Source organism: Patella vulgata, chromosome 4 (genome assembly GCF_932274485.2).
Source record: "Patella vulgata chromosome 4, xgPatVulg1.2, whole genome shotgun sequence".
In the NCBI taxonomy this organism is placed as follows: Eukaryota; Metazoa; Mollusca; class Gastropoda; family Patellidae; genus Patella; species Patella vulgata.
Window position 1 is genome coordinate 54,872,062 of NC_065882.2, and position 21,720 is coordinate 54,893,781.

General features: G+C 34.6%; 1 protein-coding gene across 6 annotated transcripts in view; it reads left to right on the plus strand.

Moving 5' to 3' along the window:
• Window positions 1–13,482, plus strand: part of LOC126819258 (casein kinase I) — a 51,879-nt gene extending 38,397 nt beyond the window's left edge. For 2 of the 6 annotated variants that reach the window (XM_050547200.2, XM_050547196.2), the window contains 2 exons: window positions 6,697–6,803; window positions 10,642–13,281. In XM_050547200.2, coding sequence (XP_050403157.1) covers window positions 6,697–6,803; window positions 10,642–10,690 — 156 coding nt within the window. In that variant the 3' untranslated portion in view covers window positions 10,691–13,281. Of the gene's footprint in view, window positions 1–6,696; window positions 6,804–10,641 lie in introns of all 6 variants that reach the window. The other 4 variants (XM_050547199.2, XM_050547195.2, XM_050547197.2 and 1 more) reach the window with 3 other exon arrangements.
• The last annotated feature ends 8,238 nt before the right edge of the window (window positions 13,483–21,720 follow it).

The following is a 21,720-nucleotide window of genomic DNA, read 5'->3' on the forward strand; positions in this document are numbered from 1 at the left end:
CTCTGATTTTAATTCTGTGCGTGATTTTAATTCTGTGCGAGTGGCGAAACTTTGTGCATAGTTTCATAACATCAATACTTTGACTAAGCTCGATGGTGAACACTTTCTGCAACTTGGTTTATAGTTTCATGACATCGTAATCATGACTAAGGTATGTATGGTCATGAGCCTTTTCTTTTGGGCTAAGCTTAGAGAAGTAGCCTGATTCCTTGATGCGTTACAAAAGATAAATACGCAATTAATGTGTCATCCATTAATTTGGGTATTTAGGCGAGGAACATCAGATTCATTGTTGGCCTTAAATAGATTTTCAATGGTCATTCCGTTTTAAATGGGTATATGTCCATATTTCTATGGAAGGGGATCGACGCCACATTAAAAGACATGTAAACACGAGTAGAAGTTACTATGTCAGCATATGAAAGTGTTGTTTTGATGATTTTTCCATGTTCGATTTTACAAAATAGAAAAGTATTGTCCACTAACGAAAAAACACATGTACAAATGCGCCTTGTAACGTTTGTATTTTCTACATCTGATCTTTCAACTGTTGTAATTTCTGCTAGTGCATAATCGACATATGTAACTTCGACATCGGTATTTTCTTCCAATGTAATTTCTCCACATGTCACATCCATCAAGGCGTGGTTCCGATTTTAGTCGAAGCTTGCGTCATAAAAACAAAACCTCCCTTCAAGTAGTCTCGGTCATCCAGACAATATGGCTCCTCCGCGATAGCTCCCTCGACTAACGGGCTTGGATGACCGAGGCTACCCTTCGAGGAAAGTCTCCTCGTGTATTACTACCAGAAAGTTGCATGGGGAGCATCAATAATTTTTAACGGAAGTTAACACTAACATATTGTTTTATGCTAAATTTTAATACAACTTTTAATAGTTTGCTTTCTTTGTTATTTTTATGTGTCTTGAATTCACCATTTCTGGTGTTCATGTCGTTAACATAATTTTGAATGCATAGTTATAGTTTCGAATAAAGAACCGCCCCTGTCGGCCCTGTCGTCTGCTCCACATTGGTGACATCGTTCAATCGTAGCCATGGACAATAATAATCAGGTATATTTATGTTTGAATATCTTCCACAAAAAACTTGTTCTTAGAGCACATAAGCGTACAAATATACTACATAAGTGACACAGGTCTTTCTTCTTTTTTTGGTTGTCAGATGGTAGCACTATCTACACTACAGTTCTACACTCGTTCAGTCGTTGAGTCGTTATTATAGTTTCACGCGTAGACGCCGTAGATACCGCATGGTCAATGAAATGGGGTTTAACGTCCTATTTTGATGTATTTTTTGTATTGGCTAATGAAGACTTGCATATACCATGCTGGGTGCAATGAGGGAAAATTTGTCAGGACATTCATCAATAACTCGCCTAGCCCTAGCTAGACTATGTCTATGAAATGAATCACTAGGCCTACTAGTACTATCAGTATCTCTAACAATTTCCAACTGTCTGGGATTTTTAGCATGCGCCCTGCATGGTATATGCCAGTCTTCATTAGCCAATACAAAAAATACATCAAAATAGGACGTTAAACCCCATTTCATTGACCATGCGGTATCTACGGCGTCTACGCGTGAAACTTTTACATAACGACTCAACGACTGAACGAGTGTAGAACTGTAGTGTAGATAGTGCTACCATCTGACAACCAAAAAAAGAAGAAAGACCTGTGTCACTTATGTAGTATATTTGTACGCTTATGTGCTCTAAGAACAAGTTTTTTGTGGAAGATATTCAAACATAAATATACCTGATTATTATTGTCCATGGCTACGATTGAACGATGTCACCAATGTGGAGCAGACGACAGGGCCGACAGGGGCGGTTCTTTATTCGAAACTATAACTATGCATTCAAAATTATGTTAACGACATGAACACCAGAAATGGTGAATTCAAGACACATAAAAATAACAAAGAAAGCAAACTATTAAAAGTTGTATTAAAATTTAGCATAAAACAATATGTTAGTGTTAACTTCCGTTAAAAATTATTGATGCTCCCCATGCAACTTTCTGGTAGTAATACACGAGGAGACTTTCCTCGAAGGGTAGCCTCGGTCATCCAAGCCCGTTAGTCGAGGGAGCTATCGCGGAGGAGCCATATTGTCTGGATGACCGAGACTACTTGAAGGGAGGTTTTGTTTTTATGACGCAAGCTTCGGCTAAAATCGGAACCACGCCTTGATGGATGTGACATGTGGAGAAATTACATTGGAAGAAAATACCGATGTCGAAGTTACATATGTCGATTATGCACTAGTAGAAATTACAACAGTTGAAAGATCAGATGTAGAAAATACAAACGTTACAAGGGGCATTTGTACATGTGTTTTTTCGTTAGTGGACAATACTTTTCTATTTTGTAAAATCGAACATGGAAAAATCATCAAAACAACACTTTCATATGCTGACATAGTAACTTCTACTCGTGTTTACATGTCTTTTAATGTGGCGTCGATCCCCTTCCATATATTTCATCTTGTGACTTATAAATCTGAAACTGTATTTTGTGTATGCACAGATACATCAGTTTGAGTGAAATGTGTTCTTTCTTCCAACTTCTGCCAATTTTTACCCAGATATTAGATCAATTTGTATTATTAATATCATATCTTGACAGTTTCAATATGCCCTATTGATTTTTAATGATTTCCACAATTGTGGCCCATGACTAATTTGAAAATGTTATCATCTGATTGATTTGAAATTTATACATACTGTTTATGTTCATGAGATAAAGAAGCCAATAATTGCTTTTGGAATTATTATCCTTGACCACATTTTTAAAAAAAAAAAAAGTGGCCATTTCCAATAACGGGAGAAACTAAAGTTATGTGACTACCGGCACTTGTTATGTATTATAAATGTGAGCACTAGGAAGAGCTCGAATTATTTCGTATAATTGCTTTATGGGTTGTTACTCGACTTAAAAAATCAAGGTTGATTGTTAGTTGGTTTGACAACCTTGTCCTCTGCACTTATGCTGTGTCGAACACTGCTCATCTGGGAAAATTATGGTAAAATTTGAAGTTAATGAGAATCATTAGTATGTGGATGAAATTTCTATCTTAAATTTTAATTCCCTTAGATTTCCCTTGGGTTATTGATCTCTGCCATTTCCAACTCTTTTTTTTTTCCTCCCTGCTTTCATGAACCTAATTATTTAATTCATTAATTAACAAAAATTGCATCATTTCTCTGATCTTCTATTGTTAAATGTTAACCATTTTTCTTGTTTCTTACTACTAGTACTAATATCATTATAACATGTACTCATAACTCATTGGTGATTGGTGATTATGTCCATCATAGCCTTATTCCCAAACAAATTTTCAGTGAGGAATTAATTTCAGAACCTACAAAATCAGCAGATGTAATTTACTCAAAAAACACTGACCTACATAACAGTGACACATTTTGAATTTCAAATTCCTGAAGTGAATACCTGGATTATTGGCAGATTTGTCTCAAATTTTCAAAAGATCTATTTTAGACGTGCCTTATAATTGAATAATGTGGAATTATATTTATGACATCAGCAATGATCGCATTTTCAGTATTCCGTTCTACTCCACTACTGACTAACCTCTGGGTTAATCCATGGGGGGGGGGGGGAAGACACGTATTCAAGTCATCTGCCCTTGATGATTGTGCTATTTTTATCAACCAATCCCATAAATCGTTTATTGCAAATGAAGTTGGCAAAGGGAAGTAATTCTCATCAACATATTGTTGTGAACGTAAACAAAAAGGCTAAAGAGTCAACTAGTTTGTAAACTGTGTTTTGATTGGTTCGCAGACTCCAACTACGATCAAGGCCAGAGCAGATAATTTGAAATTGTGAAAACACTATGGATTAACCCAGGCAGGGTATTGTGGAGTAGGACGGAATGAGATCACTGGGGAAACCGAGGATGCAATGATCAGTAATGTGATAGTGACTGAAAGCAAATCTACTCAGAATTTTCCTTTTACTCCCTTCAGTATTTCAAAACTTAAAAAAAAATAATCTACTTTTGTTTGTGAAATAAGGATATGTAATAAATCATCAAGGGTTTGATAATTAGTATTACATATAATCTATGATTATTTTATGTTTATGGAAAAGAATATATAAAAAACACTATTACAGTAGAATCTGTATTCAGTAGCCAGTTAAAGGAATTCTCATGATTGACCTCTTATCATTGAGTGTAGAGTCCTCTCATTAAAATCTCAGTGGTTGTTAGTGCTTATATCAAGTAAAATTTTACGAGTCGGGAGCAAACATCTGTACTCGCATTGATGCATCGGTAAATTTGGCCGTTGCGGAAAATTCTTTGACCCAGATAGTCAAATCTCTGGAAAAATTTCTATAAATGTGTTATTAATACTACTGCCTACCCTTCTTATGTATTTGACGATACTTGTCCCTTTTTCTAAAGAAAATACATGAATTGTTTTTATTTGATCAAAAAAGAAAACACATTTCCATATTTAGGGGATGTAACTCCGTGAAATGGTGGAAATAGATACTAGATGATCATGACAATACTCTGCTTTGACACTACATTCAGTCTATTCACCCAGTATCAAATAATATTCTGGGTACATGTGAAAACAATGATTAGGGTTTGTCATTGAATAAAACAAAAGCTTAACGATGCATTATGTAAGATTTGGATAAAAAGCTGACATGGGCGATGTTTTGATAAATTTGTAACTAAAATAGTGAACGCTGGCCATGTACATGTAAACAAGGTTTTATTAAATATTAAAGAGATGAAACCAAAGAATTTATACAGAGGAAATTTATAGTGACGACTTATAAGGCAATGTCGCTGAGAAGGAGTGACTCGTCATACAGATTCTAATGTAATACAATCTTGAATGTGTGACTGATTCTGCCCAAAATCATCCTTTATCACAATTGATTCTTTAACTCATGTTACCTATTGAGCAGAGCATAATATATAATAATAATTTTGCACTCGTAATTGATATGTTGGATTCATGAAAAAACTTCCTTTGATTGTTCATAGATGATTTTCAACCCTCATTTGTAATCATCAAAATCCACATATATTAAAATAATCACAGATAAATATTTAAAGGTGTGGGGTTGAGAATTGATTATTTGATGTGGATTTATTACTAAATTAAATTATACAGACATTCCAGTCCAAAATTGTCAAAGTACATTTATGATTGAAAGATACATTATGTAAGATTTAGATAAAGAACTAGCCATTCTTGCAATAAAAGTTCGAAAGTAGATGATGTAAAATGAATAATTTGAAAATTTCATTCAAATTACTCTATTGCAAGCGAAGATATTAGCCTTTGAAGGTTTGACAGACGTGTGCAATAATTTCAACCACCATATTGGTTGATCGAAGCTAAGTATTGGTCCTCCATATTTGATTAAATCAAAGTATTGCTGAACCATTCTAATCTATTTAATATCGGAGAAATCTGATGCCATCGAGAGTTGATTAAGGCCTGGATCAGTTAAATAATGTCTAATTAATACTTTAGAAAACATTTCAGGCCTAAAGAAAGACCTGCAATAGGCAGATTTAGCTCTTGCATAATGCATGTTTAATAAAAATGAAAATTATTTTATGCCTGGATATTTGCATAGTACAGAGAGTACTGAAGAATATGTTTCAGCACCACAGACAAAGCATATGATAATCATTTATAAATGTTCTTTTCGTCAATTGATTCAGTATAAGGATCATTCTTGACCCCACCTAAAGTTTCAGCACAACTAGATCTACTATTACCTTGGAATGCCTTAAACAATGAAAATAGTAGATTAGATTGATATTAGTATCAAAAACAGAAGAACATGGTTCACGTGGCAATACACTATTTGTACCTGTAACTATTGTCTCTACAATCATTTTAAAGATCACCTTGAAATCTTGGGTAAAAAATCCTATAGTGTAACCATTCTAGATATTTGGTACATGTATGTATGGTAGGAATTTCAAATGAACCATTCAGTGTTTGACTCATTAAAACTATTAAAGGTGCATTATGTAAGAGCTAAATCAGCCTATTGCAGGTTTTTATTTTGGCTTTAATTTATTCACATGACAAAACTATAATCAACTCTTTAGAACAAATGTAATGAGATTAAAATATGATCGCCATTTAATGATTTAATTTAAAAATTGAGAAGTGAGGCTGAGTCTCGATAACAAGTAATGTTGCTACAATGTCAAACAATCTACATCAAAACTTCGAACAGTAATAACTTTGCTCAGAATAAGCAATTTGAATGAAAATTTCAATATACCGGGTATTATTAATTTTGAATCATCTATGTTGAAACTATTATAGCAGTATAGCCAGCTCCTTATCTAAATTTTACATTATGCATCTTTAACTTATTTAGTGAACTGAGTTTACCATTTTCAAACTAGGCATTTTCGGTCTGATAGTAGGTGATGAATTAAGTAGATTTTTATGCTAATGCAACCATGACTTTTCTCATTCTTTTGAATTGCTTCTTAGAAATTTTTTTATCTTCTTCACTGTCTTCACTGTGCATTATGATAACATTAGAAAGTAGTCATTTATAATTTAATAATATTAGGACATTACAACTATACTGTATTATTTGATTAAAAGGTGTGTACAAGTACCAGTGTTATTGATTTATATGATGCTATTGCAGGTGGTTAGTTCAACAAATGGTGAATTAGTGCCAGATGACCCTAATGCAGCACATTCTAATACCCCAATAACAGCCCCACCTGAAGTAGAAGTAGTTGATGAAACAAAGTATGTTTTTATTTTCAATTTGTCCAATCTACTGAAAGCAAAAAGTTTAATCAAACATTTTTATATGCCCACATTTTCATTTGGACGTAATATGCCATCGCTCTTGTCTGTCCGGATGTCCATTCACAATTTGTTTGTGGACACTCTACAGGTCACAGTTTTTATTCTATTTTGACGAAACTTGAAATGTCTATCTCCCAAAGATCTTGGTTCCTTTTGATATTGGCATTGATTATGGCCCTTGATTGTATGAAAAATCACGTTTTTAGCTTGTGAACAATCTAGGGGTCACAATTTTCATCTGATTTTGATAAAACTTGATATGCATGTTTCTAATCCAAATATCTTAGTTCCTTTTGATATTCGATCGTAACTTCCTGATTTATAACTCCTGATTATACGAAAAATTGTATTTTAAGCTTGTGGTCCCTCTAGAGGTAACAATTATTATCCGATTTAAAAAAAAACTGTTCGAATATATCACTGTTACACCGTGAAAATCGGACTAAAAATGGCTGCCCCATGTAAGCAAATATGTATTATCAAGGTTGTGCACCATCTAGAGGTCACAAGATTGATCTGATTTTGATGAAACTTGAAATACATGTTTATAACTCAAAGATCTTGGTTCCTGTCAATATTCACGCATATTGAATCGTAACTTCCGGAATTATGGCCCTTGATTGAACGATGGTCCCTCTTAGAGTCATAATTTTTATCCGATTTAAAAAAAAAAATGTTCGAATATATCATTGTTACACCCTAATGATGGTTGAAATTGAATTTCGTAAAAATCAGATTGAAATTGCCTAACAAATTTTACAAAATGTGGGTCTATCTTGCATGGCAACGGCTTGTTGTCGTCTTCTTTTTGTGTGTTTTTTTATACAAAATAATAAGTGCATGCTCACCTGTAATGGCAAAAGGTAATGGGACTGTTGTAATTCAAAACTCTACAAGTTAAAACTTTCACTCAATTGCTTGCTTGATTTTTGTTCTGGTCTTTCAAAGAAAGCAGGGAATTATTGAAATGGGTTTGGCTGTCTGTCTGTCCGTCCATCACATTTTTGGGACACAATAACTCCTAATTGAGCTAGAATGTTCAAACTCGGTGTAGGTATTTATGGAGTTCAAAGCAGAGATAAGCAATTTGATTGGTTGATGATTTGGGACACAATAACTTTGGTTCTAATTAAGTGAGAGTGATGAAACTTGGTGTAGTATAGTTTCATTATAATTATATCAATACCTTGACTAAGTTCAATAATGAGCATTTTCTGCTTGAAGGGTAAGCAGAGCTATAAGCAATTTCGTTGGACGTGACTTTGGAGCTCGATAAATTTGATTCTAATTGAGTGAGAGTGGTGGAACTTCATGAATAGTTTCATTGGATCAATACCTTGACTAAGTTCGATGATATGCATTTTCTGCTTAGGCTAAGTAGGTACTTCAATCTGATTGGTCGAGACTTTGGAACACAATTACGCTCCTTCTAATTGAGGTAGAATGTTCAAACTTGGTGTAGGTGAATGGCTTGACAGTGTTCAATCATGAAATTTTGCACTAAGGCTAAGCAGTGATAAGCAATATGATTAGTTGAAACTTTGGAACACGACAACTTTGGTTCTAATTGGGTGAGAAGGTGAGATTCAGTATTCCAATACCTTGACCAAGTTCGATGAGAATTTTCTGCTTATGCTAACTAGAGATAAGCAGTTTAATTGGTCAAGACTTTGGAACATAACAACTCTTGCTTTTAACTGAGGTATGTTGTTTAAACTTGGTGAAGATTTTCATTAGGTGAATGTCTTGACTGAGTTAATGATTGCTAAGCAATTTCATTGGTCAATGCTTTGGGACAAGATAACTTTGATTCTATCTGATAGAGAGTGATGAAACTTATTGTGTAGTTTCACTACCAAGTACACCAAAAACATGACTGAGTTAGATTGTGAACATTTTCTGCTAAGACTAAGAAAAGATAATCAGTTTGATTGCTCGATACGTTTCAAAGACGATAAATGTGCAATTAATTAGTATGTGTCATCTATTTATTTTGGGTTTTCGGCGAAGGACTTCAACCTCAATGTTAACTTGTTTTTCTTCTTGTTGGCCTAAATTCTTGATTAAGCATGATGTTAAATTTTGGAAGAAAAGGTTTTAAGTTTTATTGCACATTTTTATTTATGCCCTATATTCTAACCTGGCTTACCTCTTCTTGACTGTTGAGTCTTATTAGATATATATTCCAGTATAAACTCTTAGTTGGATGACCTTTTAATTTAGCTTTGTGAAAAAAATGTCTGTTTCTAACTAAGTATCTCTTTCTGGGGCCTGTTTTACGAAATTTTAACTAAGATAAAATCCAAATTTTAGTAATTTGATTGGATAATATTAGATTGATTTTAGTGCTTAGCCAATCAAAATTGAAGTATCTACTAAAATTTGGATTTTATCTTTAGTTAAAATTTCGTGAAACAGGGCCCTGGAATATCAATACAAAACTCATCAGATTTAAATAAAAAAGCAAAAAAAAAAAAAAACCTTGGATATTTTAACATAGTTTTGTACAGATAAATGAAACAGGTTGTTATCCATATTGATAACTGTAACATCTTGACGGACATATTTTTTGTTGCAAGATGTCATTCACAACAATTTGAAATAAAACATATTTCATAAGATTCATGGCTGTTTATTTATGCAGACCCAGAATAAGTAAAAATTAAATTGGTTTGGCTTAATACTGTATTGTCGGGAACATGTCAGTATTTAACCCTTTTCCTCAACATTTTGATTGAAAGGTTCTGGATCAAAAAGTTTCTTGAATACTTTCATTTGGCTGCTTTATCTTCTGCAACAGAGAAAGTGTCAGATTTAACTTCACTTGAACTATTTGTCTTATTATAAGACTGCTTAGTCACAGTTGTAATTAACATTTCCAACATAATACCATTATAATATAGTATATACACAAGCCTCCAAAGTTTGAAATTAATGTTTTCTCTATAGTGAGAAAACTGACACAATCTAGAATTTTAATTATTTGTCCCCCACCTTTTGAAGAAAGCAGGGGATTATTATAATGGGTTTGTCCGTCTTTCTGTTATTTTTGGGACACATTAACTCTGGTTTAATTTCTAGTTGAATTAGAATGTTCTAACTTGGTTTAGATGGTCATTATGTGAAGATCTTGACTGAGTTTGACAGTGATTTCTGCTCAGGCTAAGCAGAGATATGCAATTTGATTGGTTGAAACTTTTAGACACAATAACTCTGTTTCTTATGTAAGGAGAGTGTTCAGGCTTGGTGAATGATTTTATCACATCAATACCTTGACTTAAGTTTGATCATAAGCATTTTCTGCTAAGTTTAAACAGAGTGATAAACATTTTGATTCCTTGAAGCATTATAATTTAAAGAATGAGCAAGTAATAAATGAGTATCATCTATTTATTTGGAGGTTGAGGTGGAGAACATCACGTTCACTGTTTGCTTGTTAAAATCTGACACTTTTCTTTTAAAGTGATTTCTCTGCATGCCCACATATATATTTCTTTGTTTGACTAAAACTTGGTAAGCTACATCTGCAGTAAGCTAGATTAAGGACACAATTTTATGAATGTGAGTATACATGGATAGAGAACCAATACGAAAGAAATACAAACCCCACTACATGTATTTTGAAGTAGAGCAGTGGATAATAATCCACACCTTTCTTCTATGGAGAAGGATCACAAAGTGTAAATACGTAGCACGGTTATTAGAAATCGTGGATACACCATTAGAATGGTAGAGGTGGCCAGTATGGATTGGACGATATTCTCTCTGCTTTCAGGTGCTGTTTCTTCAGGCGCCGCAAGAAAAAGAAAGGTCGACAATCGTAAAGGTGTGGATCTCATCAGCTGCTTTTTACTCCTGTTTCTCTTCGATTAGACTACTGTCATCAACTATTAGCTCTATATATTATTATTGCTGTACTGTTATGCCCCCTTTCCACTTTATTATAGTCCACATTGACATGAAGTCTTGTGGAATATACTATCAGCAGTTGGACTACTCCTAGCGTAATTTTTTACGCAGGGTTATTATTGCTTTCTGCTGCAGGTGCTGCATGTGTTGGTATGGAAGACGCAAAAGGGGAAAGAAAAAACGGCAGAAATGACTCACAGCATTTGGCCAGACTCAAGATACAGTTTTGTTACAACGCCATGACACTTCATTGAATTTGGATGTGGATTCCTTTGATGTTCTTGAACCATCATGGCACAGATTAAAACTTAGCCTTTGTTCTCCAGAAACTTATGGGCATGTTAATCAATCATTTTTATGATGATTATCAAAACTTATATCTGTTTATTATGTAATGATGATGTATATGAACTGAATGACCTTGAAACTTATGTAGTAAGAAGTTTTTTAAATTTACCCATTTGACATTAAAGACTATTTCAAATGTGCCACCTTTATTTTCCTCTGAAATTTTCGTTTATCAAGTTTGAATTCTCGATTTGAAGCAAGTATATTTATAAAGAAGTCAGTTGGAGAAGAAATTACAAGCTTGTTTTCTTTCGAGAGGAAAAATTATCAATTTTGATATTTAAAATTTTGATCAATTTAAATATAAACAAAAGCTATTGTTAATTTTTACTTTAAAAATCCTATTCTGATCTTGAATGTCCATTTAATTAGGATAATAGTGTGAATGCGTTTGATAGATATTATGAAGAGTGTGATATTTTAGTATGGAGATATGATTGTGTATGGAGATGTATGAATGTTATAATTGTTCATTTTCTTATGTAATAAGAAGTTTCTATTCAATTTTGTTTTCTATGTCCCATCCAATTGACAAAATTGAGTCTGGCCAAATGCATTTACAAGTCTTTCAGCTTTTCGGCTAAACAAAAAATCAGAGAGGCTGATATATAAATATATATATATAAAGTATATATTATCATATTCTGTACATAGAAGTAACATTTGCATGAGTGTAAATATTAAAACTGATTGCAAAAAAATCATAAAAGATGAAAAAAAAGTAGGCACATTTTCGTTATGTGTATAAAGATGAAATATAAAATCATTAATCTGAATGTAAAAATGACCACATTTCATGAAATACTGTTATAATAAGTATATGATTTGTTCATGTTTTTTCCCTTCAACATCACCTTTTTTTTTGTGGAATATGTGAACTGTGTCAAGTCAAGGCTAACAAAATTTATAGGTTTACAATCTTATATCTTCTAGATATTTATTTAGACACTATGCATGAAATTTAAACAGTATTTATGTTGTGTATAGTACAAACCAAAGTTTCTCTATATTCTTTTCTAATAGTTTCAACTTGTTTTTTTTAGCAGCCATTAGAAATAACAGGAGGGGATTTTGTAATGAGGATAGATTTATTTAATTTCAATTTGTACATTTATAATATTTTGGTTTCAAATGATGATTTTAACACTGAATTACAACATACCATTTTGGAGGCTGTATGTGTGATATTGACAATCAGTTTTTATTATGAAAAATTAAACGGACCCAATTAACAAATTGAATATTTTGGTTCGTGCACTTTTAATACCACAGATTTCCATAGAAAACGGTTTTATTTTTGTCTTATATTTTTTTGTAAATAGAAATTGTAATTGAGTTATGTTTTAATGTGATTCATTCGTATTCTCGATTCTGCTTTCAGTATTTCGTTTATTGTGTTGAAGTAGCCATCCATACATACCCTCTCTGAGAGAAACGAGAGAATAATTAAATCATTAATTAATTAATAGTTTATATTTATTCTTTAGAGTCAAATTATCATTATTTATGTCAAATTTCTTCTTTCTATGAATAATATAATTTGCTGCTTTTAAAAAGAAGTGTGTACAATGTGTCAAATGAAAATTCAGTTTGCTATTCTTTTAGTTTGCGTATTCTTTATAGAATAAATTGACACAATTGTGATATAAAAGAAATTAATTGTACAGATATATTCTTATTTAAAGAGCTGATGTAGGTATGTCAATATTTGTGTATTTCTCTCATGTGAGAAGGATGTATAAGAACAAATCAAAATTTGATTGAAATATTCTGTGTGCTGAGTGCCATCTTTATCTTCTGTATATTAATCATATTTAAGGAATAGATTGTAAAAGCTTAAATAGAAGTCAAATATAAATGGTTTTCAGAAGCTTGTGCAATTGATCTCTCTTTTTTTTTTTCTTTTTTTTTTAAATCTTAAGTAGAATAAAATGATTGACTGTTAATAAAGTTGATTCAAGATAGTTATTTTATAAGTAACAATTAATATAAAGAAATTGGCATATAGTTCTTTAATAGAAATACCTGCATGATTAGCTCATATTTTACTTTAGTGCTTAAATACAATTTTGTTTATAACTCAACTATCAAATGAAAGTTGAATTCCTTCTCGTATGTCTGTTAATGTATTAAAATAAAATATCATGCCTGAGAATAACCAATGGTATATTGTACTTAATCTATGTAATTTAACTATCTTGACCGAGTCGGTGATGAGCATTTTCTGCATTGGCTATGCAAATGCCTGTCCATCTGTCTGTCACACCTTTTGGAACACAATAACTCTGTTTCTAAATGAGATAGAATTTTCAGACTTGATGTATGTGAATTGCCAATCTGATTAAAATACAGATCTATATTTTGTTTCATTTTTTTTATTTTTTTTTTTATATACTTTTCATTCCCCGGTTGTACGTGACAAGGAGTAGGGTTGCCTGTCCAACCTTGTGAGTTTTCTCCGGGTCCTCCAGTTTCCTCCCACTGCTAAAGACCCCTACGTGCAAGCGAATTCTTGAAATAGAATTGAACCATTTGTTAGTCCCAAAATGACCTGGTTTTGTCAAGTGGAAGTTAACCCCATTTACTATATACTTTCGATAGCCTAAACTACATGAAGATCTGACCAGTTGTAGTGGAAGGTCACGTCAGGTGTCATACAAGCGGCTTTTGAACTTATGTCAGACATTGATTAATCAATCAGCGTTAATATTTTCAGTGGTTTTCCCAAAGTTTCGTGAACCTCACGCCAAAAACTTGCCGTAACAGACCGTTTCATTGGCTAATCCCTCACATCATCTAGATCGTGGGTTATATAACAACTCTTCCAGATCCTAGTGTAGTAAAGACAAGTAAAACGAAATTTTAAACTATAAAAAACGAAACGAAATAGGATCTGTTTTAATCAGATTGGTGAATTGCTAGACTGAGGCTAGTTAGGGATGAGTAATTTCATTGACTAAGACTTTGAAATACAATAACTCTGCTTCCAACTGGGGGATGTGATGAATATGTACTTTTTCCTGAAAAGAGTGTAAAAGAAAAATGTTAATAATCTTTATAAAAACAATGCTTCTTTAAAAAAAATATTAAAAAAATGCGCAAATAATGAATAAATGTCTATTTATTTGGGTATTGATGCAGGGGAAATAGGCCTCACTGTTGGCTTCTTTATTAAGTTAAAGAAACAGTTTCACTTTTCACTGTGAATGACCAGACAAGTGCATAAGAGTATGCAAGACAGTTGCCAAATGCAAAGATGTAGCTTATTTATCTTGTAAGCGTTAAAGATTCAGTTGTTTTCGGGGAAAAGAAATTAGTTCTTAGGAATCAAATAATTCTGCAAACTTTCATTGTCTTGCTTCGCTACTCATAGACTTCAAACCTTGATTTCTCAGAAATTGAGCTGTTGTAAATTTTATAAGTAGGCCTACTCTAAATTTGGAGCGGTACACTCGGACCCTGCCATCGGCAAATCTCAAAGTGAATCGAGATTCGTCACTAAAGACAACCGAATTCCACCGTCTTTGAGTAAGCCTTATGTGTCTTGTGGCCCACACAAGTCGGTTACGGCGATGAAGAGGTGTCAATATTGGTCCATTATAGGGCCTCCGATTTCCGTAAACACAGAACTATTTATTTTGGTGCATGCTCCGACCCCCTGGAGCAGTGTCCCATCCACTTTTTTGTTAATATTTTGTCTGTAAATTTGACAAAACAAACCCAACGCCTAGCCATCTTTGCCTCTTGTTATATTATAGCTGTTTCATATTTCATTCTATTCATTTTAAAAAGTACCATATCAATGAAAGCAGGAATGTAGACGTATATTGCAGTGTTAGTGATGCTCGAGTGAATTTTTAGTTTCTAACATATATCGTCTCACAGTCTAATACCACAACTTTTCGTCTTCTAGCTGAAAATCGACCGTGTATCTGTGATTATATTCTTAATGTGTTTATTTGCTTCCCTGGCCACGAAAACATGGCTTTAGCCACAATTTCCACCAAATTTTGATAGCCAAGTTTTAGCATTAAATCAATTTTTGAAACACGAAATTATGATCCCTTTCCACTAAAACTATTTTGGAACATTTTTGGGGTGTTGTTTAGGGGACTACACTGAAATCCATCTCAGTGAAATAAATTCTTCAGTCAGTTATATATAAGGATAACTTATTTTTTTCAATTTTTTGCGTCGTTTCCCATTTCTTCAAATCTTGGTTACGCGTTTACCGTAGCAATAATATCTGTTAACATTATATTTGGAATATTTTCAACCAGTTCTCCCTGCTTTGGCTGAGAAAGTTCATCTGGATTTTCCGACGTGGTTTCCCCTTGTCATTGGTGCAGGACGGAGGGCCTGACAAGGAAAGCTGTCTAGTCGTTCGGATGGGACAAAAACCGAGGTCCAGTGTACACATTGGCGTGCACGTAAAAGATCCCTTGGCAGTTGCAATTCGATATAGGAGTAGGCCACAGCGACGCTGTCCGGGCAAAATTCCCTCATAGCTCACTGTATGGTGTATGCCCGTCTTCATTAGCCCAGTCGGAGCAGAACAGTGGGGTGTTAAACCCCATTTCATTTCATAAGCTTATTGAAAATATTTCTCACGAGCGTGGATTAGCTAATAAACTGTTATTTTTGTTATATACAATACCAATATTGCGAATATTACGAGCCCGATTTAACCAGTTCTATCACATATTATGGACACCAACATTATACTTTAATGTCAGTGGTTAATTAATGGTGGTCTGCCTACGAAACTGTTGACTAGAGTTGTCTCCCATATATCCCAAAAATTTGCAGGTGGCCAATATTTTGATCTAACCATCCCGTTCAGGTGTTTTTACATGCCCATATTTTGATGTGAACGTTGGTCTATATTGTCGTCCACAATTTTTATCCAATCTTAATGAAACCTGAAATTAGGTTTATCTCCAAAAGATCTCGGTTCCTTTCGATATTGGCATGACTGTATCGAGCCGTAACTTCGTGGATTATGGACCCTGATTGTACGAAAAATCACGTTTTTAGCTTCTGGCCATGTAGAGGTTACAACTTTTATCCGATTTTGATGAAACTTCAAATGTATGTTTATATCCCAAAGATCTCGGTTCCTTTCGATATTTGCGCATATCGGACTGTATCTTCCTGTATTAGGCCTATGGCCCGGGTCTGTACAGCGCAGTGATCGCTTAAGCCTACGGCTAAGCCCCGGGTCCATTCACTTAATTTGGTACGTTTGTTTGTGATTTCTGCGTATTGTGTCCACAATTTGTATCCAATCCTAATGAAACCTGAAATTAGGTTTATCTCCAAAAGATCTCGGTTCCTTTCGATATTGGCATGTATCGGACAGTAGGACTAACTTCGTGGATTATGGACCCTGATTGTACGAAAAATCGCGTTTTTAGTTTGTGGTCCCTCTAGAGGTCACAATTATTATCCGATTTAAAAACCGTTGGAATATATCACCGTTACACCGTAATGTCGACTGAGTTCGAATTTTGTGAAAATCGGGCCAAAACTGCCGGACAAAATGGCCGCCCCTCGTACACAAATAGTGTAAATATATGGTATATATAGGCTGTGGACCCTCTAGAGGTAACAATTTTGATTTGGTTTTGATGAAACTTGAAATACATGTTTATAACCCTAAGATCTCCTTTTCCCTTCGATACTCGCGCATATCGGATCGTAACTTCCTGATTTATGACCCCTGATTGTACGAAAAATCGCGATTTTAGCTTGTGGTCCCTCTAGAGGTCACAATTATTATCCGATTTAAAAACCGTTGGAATATATTACCGTTACACCGTAATGTCGGTTGAGTTCGAATTTTGTGAAAATCGGGCTAAAACTGCCGGACAAAATGGCCGCCCCTCGTACGCAAATAGTGTAAACATATGGCATTATAGGTTGTGGACCCTCTGGAGGTCACAATTTTGATCCGATTTTGATGAAACTTGAAATACATGTTTATAACCCTAAGATCTCCTTTTCCCTCCGATACTCGCGCATATCAGATCGTAACTTCCTGATTATGACCGTTGATTGTACCAAAAATCACGTTTTTAGCCCGTGGTCCCTTTAGAGGTCACAATTATTATCCGATTTAAAAACCCGTTCCAATATATCAACGTTACACACTAATGATGGTTGAGTTCGAATTTTGTGAAAATCGGACCAAAACTGCCGGACAAAATTGGATAAAAATTGTGACTTCTAGATGGTCCACAACCTTGCGGTATTAAATACTTCTAGCCTATTTGCGTACACGGAGTGGACATTTTGTCCGGCATTTCCGGTCGGATTTTTACGACATTCGAACCCAACCTTCATTGGGGTGTTCCATATTTTGTATATATATCTTCACTGTACTATGGTTGTCATGCTTTGCTAAAGAATGACAAAGTTCACACTTTGCTTGACACAGCATATACTGGATGTTGGCGTGGTCTGCCTGTGTTTTTGTTACCCCCGAGAATAACAAATCGTAAAAAGCAAATCAGATTGTTTACATTAACTTGTACTATTTTTAATTTGAAGACTCTTGTTGTTGTTACATGTATGCATAGGCCTATATACAAAACCTTCATGCCGAATGGACGAGATGTTTAAACATATATTTTACGTTTCATAAAATCGAATAAAAATAGTCACCTAAAAACACGACTTTGCGTACTATCAGAACCAATAATCAGAGTCAAATTCGAACCCATCCGAGATCATTTGTATATAAACACATATTTTCATCAAAACCGGATACAAATTGTGATCTGTAGAGTGCTTCAGATTCCTTAACAAAATGCCCTTACCGTCCCTATATTAAGACCTTATGAAGTTTTAAAATTGTATATATTCGCGGACGTTATTAATCTGGAACAGACATCCTGATATTTCAAAATGAATCGTTGCACTGTCATGCATTTGACAAGCTATAATGTAGAACATTTAGATTCCACTCTTAAATCTGACCAATTCCCTAGGCTCATTCTTTAAAGTAGCTAAGTCTTCGACATTGAAAACATGAATTATTTGTCAATTCAAATCAACATTGGTCTTGTGATCTTACAAGAAAAAGATGGGCTTCTGATATCCAATATTCAAGACAAAATAAACATTTTACCATTGGTACACGAATCGTGTACCATAATGCGTTTTAGAGCCATTTGGAACAAGGGATTCAAAGAACAGGGCTAGACATATTCCACAAGTCATGTCAAATGGTGACGCTATATTCTTATCTGGAGAGCATGCGCAATAAATACCATCGGTGTAGACTGGAAAAAAAACCAGACGCTAAAGATCGCCATTCACATGAGACTTCTGGCCTATTTCGCCGAACATAACTGATTAGAAATTACAGTAAAAACAGAAACGATTGGATGTAAATCAGTTTATATACATTCATATTACATTATTATATGCGTTGCGACCCATTTTTGTCAATTTTTAGGTCCCAAATATTAGCGATTTAGCTTCTTTAAGTTTGTAGAACTGTGCCGCATGGTATTAGACTTTTTTTGTTATTGTAAATTTGGTGTCACTCAAGACAGAACTGTAGAATATAAATCGGGCTCGTAATATTCGCAATATTGGTATTATATATCACAACAACAACAATTTATTAGCTAATCCACGCTCGTTAGAAATAAGATCAATATGTTTTTGAAATGAAGTGGGGTTTAACACCCTACTGTTCTTCTCCGACTGGGCTATGAGGGCAATTTTGCCCGCACAGCGGCGCTACGGCCTACTCTTATATCGAATTTCAACTGCTAAGGTATATTTTACGTGAATGTCCATGTGTAGACGGCACCTCAGGTTTTTTTGTCCCATCCGAACGACGGGAAACCGCGCCGGAAAATCCTGATGAACTTTCTGGGCCAACCCCGGGAGCGAACACGGGGCGTCCAGGCTAGCGAGCCACCGTCTTACTCATCTAGCCACCGTGGCTCCAATATTTATGACATAATAATGTAATTCATAGGGTAAAGTACTGTATGGTACTATAAAATCTGAGTATTCCATTTCCACAGGGCACTACATTAGGCAATCAAATGAAATCGGGTTTAACTTCCTACAATTCTGCACCAAATGGACTAATGAAGACAAGAAAAATGACAGATGCCACCCTCAAAAACCCAGTCTTTGAAAGAAGACGGGCATACGCTAAACTTTGCCCGGACATCGCCACTACGGCATATTCTTATATCGAATATTGAGAAGGATAGCAGCCGAGGTGTAAGGACGAGTGGTTTAAGGGACCCGGGGTTCAACGAACCGTAACTTTGATTTCATGGATTTTCTGTCAAACAGGATTTAATTGCTTCTGCATAAACTATATTATTGTGCCGTCGGTGCATGGAGGATGATCATAGGACTTTATCATCATAAAATAGCAACTGCAAAATGTAAGTTGCATAAACTCAGAATTACAAACTTGACCCTCTCAGTCCTGTTTGTGTTTTCTTGCTTACTGTTACTGAGTGGGGATGTGGAATCCTATTCTGGACCAAGCACCAGACAGGGTCGATTTCAAGAACTGGGGAATTGGTCTATCCTTCAAAAGGCCCCGATCAAGGCAATGCCTTGGCCAGCCTCCTTCGAGACATACATGTAAGAGATGAAATTTCCCAGCTTAGAAATGAAGTTCGTAAAATGAACTTTAAGGAAGAGGTGGTAAATATTAGGATGGAGCAGTTAAAACAGAAAACGAGGAGATAAAAAAAAGGCCCGAAGACTGTGAAAGTAGGAAAAAGGAGCGTAATTTAATATTTTATCGATTAGAAGAAATGGAAATCGGAATTGAAACGCCTAGTGAACGTGAACAATTAATCAGAGACGGCGTGATATCAAAGTTAAAAGATGTGAGTAGGGATTCGGATGTTTGTATTGAGAGTGTGCTTAGGCTGGGTAAGACAAGACTGACATATTAGTTGCATTCAATAAACTCAGAGATAGATATTTGATTTTGTCGTCGGGAAGAGAACAACCCAACGATGCGCATGTCAAAATATCCGAAGACTTTTCAAAACGTGTTACTAACTGTTAGAAAAGTTCGAAAAGCATTGATACCACATTTAGTCAAGACGAAGGAGGCGAACAGGAGATCGTTTCTCAAGAATGATAAACTTGTTATCGACAATGATGTTTTCTCCATCAACATAACTACAAATCAACAATCAATAACTGGATCCAGAAGATAGCAAACACCGCACTGAACAGATGAAAACAACGACTTACATGTAATTAATTTTGTAACATGTTATCAAGTGCCTACCAAGTTTTGAAATCATTTGCTTACTAGAAACCCGGTGTGGCGAGATTGATCTATCACAGCATTTTCCAAATTATGAAATTTTTTAACTGCATCCGTGAAAATGGGAAACATCGAGGCGGTGTCATGGTTTTAGTAAACAAAATATTGATCCACGTCTGTAATATCACTTGCATACACAAAACTTTCAACGAATCGGTTTTCTTAAAAATTCCTGGACAAACTCTTAGTTCCCCTTTAATATATGGAGTTGTTTATATGGCCCCTGAAGTCTCCACTATACACGTAAGCGAGGATGGTATTGGTGGTCTAGATAGAACTTAAATTAGAGCAAGTGTTTCGGACTTTCCAGATAGCAACATTATTCTGTGTGGTGATTTTAATTCCAGAACTGGAAAATAATGATGAATATGCATTTTAGATAACACGACAACTTTTTTTTTACCGAGCCTTGGGGATGCAGATTACAGATACGATAACTTTCGAGTACCGAGGAAGTCCAAAGATAAAGAAACGAACAATTTTAGTAGGGATCTGTTAAGATTATGTGTAACTTCAAATCTTCATGTGGCTAATGGAAGAAGTAAGGGTGATTCTGAAGGCGAATTTAAAATACAATGGCGCTGTCGTTGTAGATTATGTGTTAGTGTCAACTAATATTTATCATTTCATTAACTCATTTAGTGTAGAGTATAGAACTGAATCTGATCATTTACCCTTAAGCTGTGCATTGAACTATAGCATAACCAATATCCATGTCTTCAATCATGAAAACAGAATCCCGTATTCCAAATTATTCTGGAACGACGCATTAGCTCCAACCTATCCGATCACAAAGACAATTTATTCATAGAAATTAGTGACATGCTTCAAAGTAGCATAAATAGAAGCTTTCACACTTGCAAAAAATGATTATTTCAAGTGTCCATAATTGTATTGCCACCCCTTCTACTACTATAATCACCCCTGTAAAACGTCAACCTGCATGGTTTGATAAGGAATGTAAACAATCAAAGAAAGAGAAATATTCCACATTATATTTGTTTAGGTTAACAAACAGCCCTAATATTCTCACTGAGTATAAAAATCAGAAATGTCAATTCAGATATATATGTGAAATTAAGAAAGCTTTGTTCTAGAAAGAGCGTCATAGCCAACTTTTAAACAATTTAGCAAATCCTAGTACATTCTGGAAAACACTAAAAAAATGGAAGGCAGGGGAAATAATCCACCCTGGTATAAATCCCGAAGAAATGGGCTAACTATTTCGAATGTCTTCTTAACCCAAGAAACGATGAAACTGACAATTCG